The sequence below is a fragment of the Dromiciops gliroides genome, chromosome 4, assembly GCF_019393635.1.
Source record: "Dromiciops gliroides isolate mDroGli1 chromosome 4, mDroGli1.pri, whole genome shotgun sequence".
NCBI lineage: Eukaryota > Metazoa > Chordata > Mammalia > Microbiotheria > Microbiotheriidae > Dromiciops > Dromiciops gliroides.
The window spans coordinates 436,298,230-436,307,360 of NC_057864.1; the positions used below are offsets into that span (position 1 = coordinate 436,298,230).

General features: G+C 46.6%; 1 protein-coding gene across 3 annotated transcripts; it reads left to right on the top strand.

The window, feature by feature from the left end:
* Positions 1 to 6,104: 6,104 nt before the first annotated feature.
* Positions 6,105 to 8,648, top strand: GPR61 (G protein-coupled receptor 61). 3 transcript variants are annotated; one of them, XR_006356269.1, is made up of 2 exons: positions 6,105 to 6,242; positions 8,512 to 8,648. XR_006356269.1 is itself a non-coding variant. In XM_044000689.1 (2 exons), the coding sequence occupies exon 1, from the start codon at positions 6,584 to 6,586 to the stop codon at positions 7,421 to 7,423; it is 840 nt and encodes a 279-aa protein (XP_043856624.1). In that variant the 3' UTR covers positions 7,424 to 7,458; positions 8,512 to 8,647. The 3 variants fall into 3 exon arrangements, 1 of the variants encoding a protein (XP_043856624.1); XR_006356268.1 differs by lacking the exon at positions 6,105 to 6,242 and adding an exon at positions 6,584 to 7,643 and having other exon boundaries at positions 8,512 to 8,635; XM_044000689.1 differs by lacking the exon at positions 6,105 to 6,242 and adding an exon at positions 6,584 to 7,458 and having other exon boundaries at positions 8,512 to 8,647.
* Positions 8,649 to 9,131: the final 483 nt, after the last annotated feature.

Genomic DNA, 9,131 nt, shown 5'->3' on the forward strand with positions numbered 1-9,131 from the left:
CTGGGACCATTTACCAAACTTCTTGGATAACGATTAATTCCCTGGTGAATTGGGTTCCCTGACCATCCCCTTCCCCCAAACTCCAATAAACGTAGGCAAGATCTGCTCCCACATGAATCCTAAGAATTTAACTAACATTGGACTGTTTGTGCCAATGTTTTCTCATCTAATTACCCATTAACCTTTGATCTCTACAACATAAAGGATATCTCTGAAGTCTTAGTAAAGCTTTTAACCTAGTAAAACCTAAAGCTGCAATAAGACTTTGGGGACACTATAATAAAAATAAGCAGGCTACGAATTTGTTCTTGGTTTAAGACTTTTATTTTGCTGTCTCTATCCTCTCACAGATATGTGTGTCTATATACATCAAAGCTTCTTAAACTGTGGGGGTCAAGAAAAATTTGGCACCAGTAAAAGGTTACTTATACCTATTTTATATACCTATATACCTCGGGTCACATAAAAAATTTCTTAGGTGAAAAAGCGTCAAGATTAGGAAAAAGTTTAAGAAGCCCTGATCAATGGGTCTATTTTAAACTGTCAATTCCTAGAGGACAAAGAAAAGGTCTATAGAGTTCCCCTTGTACACAGCGTAGTTATAGGTAATCATAGATCAGGCTTAGGCATCATAAACATTTTATAGAGGAAAGTCACCTTAGAGATCATTCTATATTATAATTTTCCAGATGAGAACATGAGGCCCTGGCTCCATCTATAATAGTTATAGGAATACATTTGAAAGGTTTTCACTAATGTGCAGATAGACTAGTCATCTTTTTTTATTTTTAATTTTTTAAAAATAAAAGTATTTTATTATTTTCCAGTTACATGTAGAAATAGTTTTCAACATTTGTTTATATAAAATTTCCAGTTTCCAATTTTTCTCCCTCCCTCCCCTAGACAGCAGGCAATCTGATATAGGTTATATATACATAATAACATTAAACATATTTCTGCATTAGTCATGTTATATGAGAAGAAATCAGAGCACAAAGGAAAAACCTCAAATCAGAAAACCAACAGCACCAAAAGCAAAAGAAATAGTAGGGTCCAATCAGCATCCATATTCCACAGTTCTTTTTTTTTTTTTCTGGATTTGGAGAGCCTTTTCCATCATGAGTCCTTTGGAACTTTCTTGTTCCGTTGGATTGGTGAGAAGAATCTATAGACTAGTCATCTTTAAAGCAGCAGACCTTTATCATTTTAAATTTTAATTCACATAAGAGAATTAATTACCAAGGCCTAACCTGAAACAACCCAGCCTTCTGGCCTAGGGAAACAGAGGCAAGTTAAGTGGGGTTCAGTGCAAAGGATACTTCTTCATCCTAGTCCTGGGGTCTAGAGGGTCTCAGCCACAACGGCGTTTAGGTCATAGCAACGATGTTCTTCCTAGAAGTAAGTGATGGTCCTTCTGAGAGGCTTCCTTCGGACTTGGTACATGCAAGTTTCACCAAGCTCTTTCCTTCTCTTGAGCCACCTGTGTCCTTTGCTTTCCTCCATACCAGGACAGTTTGACAAGGCGGCAGAAAGTCCTGAGTTTATGGGAGGTGCATTTTCTCCCCTAGGAACATTGGATTGGTTTTCCATCTCCGATGTAACTGACTAGAAGATGCTAGGACACTTGATCTTTGAGGCCCCAGCTATACCAGCAAGGTATAGAGGCAGTGTTAGGTAGGATGAGGGGACAGGTTCAGAGAAGAGGCAGCCTGCTGGCAAAATAACCCGAGAGCATCAAAAAGACATCCTAGGCCCAGTTCATTCAGGGCAGAGCCAGGATTAAACTCAGTTCTCTTGCTTCCCAGCCTGGTGAGGTTTCCACTATGAAACCTTGTTGATTGTGATGACAACAAAAATGGTGTCTGATGACAATAGTTTTGTTAGGCTGCCCATCAGCTTAGTTCAGCTTAATCTGGAGGAAGGGTAACTGGCTGACTTCTGCCAAACTGGCCAGCGAGGTTTTCCTTTTCCTGACAATATGGGCATAGCCCCAAAAGGAGCTGCGTGCAGAAGGGGAGTAGAAGTGGGGGAGAACCTTTGGCTAAGCAGATCCTGAGGCAGGAGACTCTGGGGTGGGCATTGTAACCTCTAGCATCTACCCTTTTCTAAAGATGCCAGCAGGATAGAATCTATCAGATAAAAATATTCATTTCTCTTATGGGTCTGTTATGGGTACTTCTTGTTCTTTTCCAACTGTGTGTGGGGGGGAGGGGAAGGGGAGAGTCACTGCTCAGAGAAGCCCTCTCTGGGCCTTGGAGCCTGTCTAGTAGTTTGGGTTGTAGAGGTCACCCATTATGTGGAATTGGCGCATCCTCTTAAGGGCTATGATGGACCTTTTTCAAGGACACAGCTCCTCCTTGGCTCCCTAGCAAAGGCATTGGAGTCCTCAATCCCTTGCATCCCTAATCCCAGGGGCACAGTCTTGTTTTACTATATGGCTGCTCCATTCTCTGTGGTTTTAGCTTCATTCTCCAGGAAGAAAGGAAAAAAGACCATCCCTTATCATTAACCCTCATCAAGCTCTTAGATGAGCATTCCAGGGAACTGTGGAGAGGGTCTGGACCCACCCCAGGGGTCTTGCTTGCTGTGCTGGCCTGCCTCATGACAGAGTTCTCTATTTCTGACAACTGATCCAAAGGGCTAGGGCGGGAAGAAGGAGGTCATTAGGACCCAGAAGCCTTCTTTGCTTTCTTCACTGCCTGCTGCCTCTCACCCCTCACTGCAGTGGTTCTGAGCTTCAGCAGGCATAGAGGAGCATCAGCTGAGTGGGGCTGGTACCAGGGAACCGGAAGGCTTCTTGGGAAAGGTAGGAGTCGCTGACTAGGCCAGGACCCAGGGCCAAACCTGGGGCCTGGGGATGGACACTGAGGTACGTAGGTATCTTTGTACCTGAATGATAGGTAGCCAAGTGTCCTTTGGTGGGTATTTTGTTTCTAAGGGATGGGTATCCAGGTATCCCAAAGATGGATATTTCATATATAGGGCACTTCCACAGCTTGGCAGTTGACAAATCTTTCCTAAGGATCAGAGCATTTGCATCCTATGGATGAAATGCTGGTCTCTCTCTGGCAGGAATCTGTTTACTGTGCAGCAAGATCTTCCTGTATGCCAGAGATTAATCTGCCTGTATCTTAGAATGGGCCCTTTAGAAGCCTAATTGAATGGGCAACTGTTTGGGCATAGGCGCCTCTCTGTCCCAGGAATAGAAATCTCTACCTTGGAGATACCACAGACAACTCTCTAGTCTGGGGTGGGCACCACTAATGTCCTTGGGATAAACATCTCGAACCTAGAAAGAGGTATCTATGTATGCTAATGGAACATTTGTATTCTGGAGCTGAGTGGATTTGTATCTCAGCAATATGCACATCTACATTCTTAGGACAAACACAACTATAGGGTGGCCAAGAACTTGGGAAAAGGCTCAGGTCCTGCTCCCTAAGGTGGCAGCTGTCTCTAGAAGCTCAAGAGTCCACATATCTGTAGGGAGGGGGATGGGAGAAGCCAATGGAGGACATGGATGGTCAGAACTATATAGGATGTTGTGGGGGTAAGGTTCCCTAGAGTTCACCTTATTAAACCTTCAAGCCATGGTTATTACCTTTACTACCGTAGTCCATTGGGGAACCGCTCTGTACTCAGAGAAGAGGTGAAGGGAAAGTACAGAAAGCCAAGGGGTGTCTCCTGGTTCATTGAGAACGTGAATAGGAATCACTGAGGCTTAGGAGTCAGTGTAGAAACGGGTGATACTGATGGGAACAGGGAAGAAAATATATGTGCATGAGTGAGGCCTCTTAGGCTACCTTCCCCAGTATCATTGCTCTAACAAGACTTATGGAGATCTTGGTCTTCTCCCCCTTAGCCTGATCCCTTCTGCATGAGGGTGGCCTACTCTGGTTTGGGACTTAACACTACAAGGGTATTTGCCCAGACAGGGTCATTTGTATCATGAAGTTGAACAATGTTGGTGGTGGCAGCTAGAAGGATGGCTGCTGCCTGTTCTACGGGACCTCAGCTCCCAATTCTAAGTCGGTTACATGGGCTGATTGGTACGGAGATGAAGGCCCCAAACACACAAGCCTTCTCCCATCCTGTGCCATCCTTAGGCCATTGTGACTAGAGTTTGTTTTAGGTTGGGGGGCTGGCACTACCTACCTTTGTTCCCTTGGTCTCATCACCTTCAATTATTATCTTTGCAGAGACTGAATGTGGCTATCTATTTTAGCTGTGACGTGAACTTTGTGAGGTTCAGGATCCACCTGCTCTGTGGAATACTCCTGACACATAACTAACCAAGTATGTTTAGGTGGGGAAAGGTTTTAATTGTCTACACTGGCTTTGGGAACAAGGAAATCCTCAATGGGAGAATTCTGTTCATCTTCCCTCATGATCTTCAAAACTTTGGCACCCTACCGTTTTTCTAGGGTGGGTGGAGAGCACATCAGTATGAAGGGGACATGAAGAAAGGACAGAATTATGTTGGCACAAGCTGCTGCTTTCAATGAAATGATGACCCGTAGGCTGTTTGACTAGGACCTTTATAGCCTGGCAACTGAACAGAAAGGCAAGTGGACTGCATGTCCCCAGTTTGCATATTAAGTTGTCTAAATTTACATATTGAACTTACAAGGCCCTGACTTCAGGAATAGCACATGTAAAGTAAAATCAACTACTTATATTATCTATTGTGATTGCATAACAATCCAGTAGAGACACATTGAGTAACGACCAATTAAGTTCATACTATATGCTAGGCTCTATTCTAGGTACTGGAGGATTTAAAAAAAAGAAAGAAAGAAAAAGGAAGATACACAGTCCCTGCCCTCAAGGACTTTATAATCTAATTTGGGAGATGACAAGTACACAAATGATTATACAAAATAGGGCTATTGCACAGGAGGGACAAAGATATATAAAAACAGATCAAATATTTTGATCAATTTGTTTCTCCCATCTTGGATCAAGAAACACGGACAGGGAGAGAAACTTTTTTTCTCTCTCAATCTCTCTGTATTTTCCTCTATGACTTACACTCACATACTCTGAACATCATAATCATTTACCCATGTTCACAATTGCCTTTCTTTATAGACTGACCTATGCCCCTTCTCCTGTTTCCCCCAGGCACACTGGGTCCAACAATACCATTGGCAATACTAAAAACCATCTTCCTTTCCCTCTGCTCCTAACAATGAAGAGGACTTTAGAAGCAGGGGACAGGGGAATCTGGAAGTTGTCTTTCTCCTGCCTGCAAGGGCAGCAATAGTCTTTTAAAGCTGAAGAACTCTAGGAAGAACTATAAATTGCTTTTAGCAGTCCACATCATGCTTATTGTATGACAGCAAGGTCTCGAGGCAGAAAAACAACTCCCATAGCACCTCCCCTCCTTTCTTGAGGAAAAAGTTTTAGGTTGTATGCTCTCAATTATGTCCTTGTGGTGGAAGGCTAGGTTTATTAGGGACATATACAGCCATGAACATAAGAGTATTGACATTGTCCTTAAAAACTGGGATAATCCCGTTCTTCAACAGTTCTAACAATTGTAGTCCTCCCTCAAAGTTTTCAGTGCCCTTGTGAAAAAAAGACAAAGGATGTATGTTCACTATGAACCTTAGAGTTACAAGGGAATGGATGGGAAGAGAAAGGATGGTTGTGTGTATGTGTGTAGTGGCATAGAGTGGGGATAGTCAATTTAGAGGGCCCATGGTCACTGGTATCTTATGTTTCTTTGTAGGCTCTCAGTCAGACCCTGAAGCTGCTATATCTGCTAAGGTGGAAGTACATATTCCCCTGAGCCCTCAGATGACTGGTCTGGTACTGCCTGTAACTCATGGCTGACCCGGACCGAGAGACCTTCTGTCACTATAGAGCCATTTAGCAAGAAGGCTGGTGATGAAAGCACTGTGGGAAAGACCACTGGAAAAGCGACCCAGCACGGAGCTAAGAAGGCTGAACTCTGGGCATGCTGTGCCAGCTGTCTATTCTTCTTGGATCCCTGGGGGGCACTGAACTAGGATGGCTGATGGGCTTATGACAGGAGGTGCCCCCGTCATCCCCTTCTGGTCCCATGGAGTCCTCCCCTATCCCCCAACCATCAGGGAACTCCTCTACTTTGGGTTTGCTCCCTCTACCCCAGGGCCCCCCAAGGGTCAATGGCAGCCCAGAGGCAGGGCATCGGGATGTGGCCTCGGAATCTGTGGCCCTTTTCTTCATGCTCCTGTTGGACCTGACTGCTGTGGCAGGTAACGCAGCTGTGATGACAGTCATTGCCAAGACACCCGCCCTCCGCAAATTTGTCTTTGTCTTCCACCTCTGCCTGGTGGACCTGCTGGCTGCCCTGACCCTCATGCCATTGGCCATGCTCTCCAGCTCAGCTCTCTTTGACCATGCCCTCTTTGGGGAGACCGCCTGCCGCCTCTACCTGTTCCTGAGTGTCTGTTTCGTCAGCTTGGCCATCCTCTCGGTCTCCGCCATCAATGTGGAGCGCTACTACTATGTAGTGCACCCCATGCGCTATGAGGTGCGCATGACCCTAGGGCTGGTGGCTTCCGTGTTGGTGTGTGTGTGGGTGAAAGCAGTAGCCATGGCCTCTGTGCCAGTGTTGGGGAGGGCCTCACCAGAGCGTGGGCCCCCTCATTTCCCTCCTGGCTGCTCCCTCCAGTGGAGCCACAGTGCCTACTGCCAACTCTTTGTGGTAGTCTTTGCTGTGCTTTATTTCCTGCTGCCCCTGCTCCTCATTCTTGTGGCCTACTGCAGTATGTTCCGTGTGGCCCGAGTGGCTGCCATGCAGCATGGGCCCTTGCCAACATGGATGGAGACTCCACGCCGGCGATCTGAGTCGCTCAGCAGCCGTTCTACCATGGTCACCAGCTCAGGGCCCCCTCGGACCACCCCCCATAGGACGTTTGGTGGGGGGAAGGCAGCTGTGGTCCTGCTGGCTGTGGGGGGCCAGTTCCTTCTTTGCTGGCTACCCTATTTCTCCTTCCACCTTTATGTTGCTCTGAGTGCCCAGCCCCTTCCTACACAACAGGTAGAGAGTGTGGTGACCTGGATTGGCTACTTCTGTTTCACTTCCAATCCTTTCTTCTATGGCTGCCTCAATCGACAGATCAGGGGGGAGCTCAGCAAGCAATTTGTTTGCTTCTTCAAGCCGTCCCCAGAGGAAGAGTTGAGGCTGCCCAGCCGGGAGGGCTCCATAGAGGAGAACTTCCTGCAGTTCCTTCAGGGGACTGGTTGTGCCACTGAGCCGTGGGCTCCTCAAACCCCAGTCAGCCCAAAGCAGGAACCACCAGCTGTGGACTTCCGAATCCCAGGCCAGATTGCCGAAGAGACTTCTGAGTTCTTGGAGCAGCAGCTTCCTAGTGACATCACTGTGTCAGATGGCTACCTCCATCCGACTCTCTCACCCCAGCCTGAACCATGATGCACCCCAGAGCACCTGAGGGAGATGGGGCTGGGGTAGGGGATGAGAGGGAGGACTGCTTTGCTGGGTAGTTTTCTTTTAGCCAGCTGTGGCCAGTGAGGGGGTCCTACACATGGCCTGTTATGGCAGCTTTCTGGAGCAGAGAGGAAGCAGAGCTAAGAGAGGGGAGCCTTTGGCATCGGTGTGCAGAAGCTAGGGATCTCTAGAAGAAGATGCTTAGGTGTGGTTATAGTATGTGAAAAGAGCAAAGAGACATAAAGGGAAAGCCCCTCTATTAGTGAACTTCCCCATCTGTCTTAGGACTGGGGAAACTCTAGCATTCAGGCTTGAAGGGGATGCTATAGTATGCATACCAGAGGACTTTCAGAGTTACTCCGGGCCCAGCTGAGGCATTTCATTTTTAGTGGTATTTCCTAAAGCAAGAACTGCACCAAGGGAGGGAAAGAATGGCCCCTGGCTTCCTTTCATTTCTATATTAAGTCAAAAACAGTTGTAGCTATGCCTTCCTATTTCAGATTTTAACTTCTTTTACCTTAATATCTAAGACTTCCTCCCTCAGAGGACTAGCTGGAGCTATCCCCTCCAAGACTGAACCTAGCCAGAGTCAAGCAGAAAGCTGGGAGTCAGGAGGGAGCAAGGGATAGAACACAGGGAAAAGTGGATCCTAGACCCCATTCTTAGATTGTAAGGAGGGTTTCTGAGGAGGCAGGAAAAATCTAAACCTCCCGAAAAAGAGAAAAGAGGCTCCCAAAGAAGATACTCTCCCACTGGTCCTATCAACTTCCTCCCAATCCCTTGGCTCCCTTCTCTTCTATCCCACCAAAACAATCTTTATGTTGTCCCCGTCTTCCTTTTACCATGAGGGCAAAGAGCTTAGGTGTTTATCTAACTAAAAGAACACAGCATGGCCTTACCCCTTAACTTTTAGGTGGGGAGACAGGGGATCTGGTGAGTTAGAAGGTAGGGGTACTGGGAGGCTGGGAACTAGATACTGGAGAGAATGGTGACAAATAAATAAGGGAACAATTGTAGGGATAGTAGCCAGGTGGTCACCCTGACCAGTAACATTGATGATCTTTCCCTTCCAGGACTGGCCTCTGATCTCTCTCCTCATGGCAGTGACCCACCTCCACCCCCTGGACAATCTGGTACAAGAGACAAAGGTGGGGTATGGGGAAAATGGGGTTTCTAGACACTGGCATTACCAGTTAGTTCTCTACTCCTGCCCATCAATCTCAGAAACATCTCCAGTGACAAAGACTTAAGTGTCTCTCCTACCAAGAGCCCTGGGCAGAGGAGAGAAAACAGGACATTTGGGCTCAGGTGTTGACTAACTGGGACTTGAGTAATAGTGTGTCTGATGGTCTCTACTGGTGGCCAGAGCATGGACCTGCCAAATCTTAGAAGGAAGGAGACAAGTGAGAACAGGAAAAGCGATTTGTTGCCTCCTGTGCACTCTATTCTTCCTGGCTTCACTGGGGATTAGGGGGAGACCACAGGATCTCAGCATGGTCACAGGGCCCTATCAGGTCTAGAGTGTGACCTGGCCAACATCTGACCAAATTTCTGGCTCATTCAACAAAATGGGAAAATGAGCAGCCAATAAATGGTTTTTAAAAAGTTATGTTGCAGCCACCAATGATTCCATCCATTCAATATAACACATACCTATTGAATACCCACAGAGCATTTTTGGGCAGGTGGTACA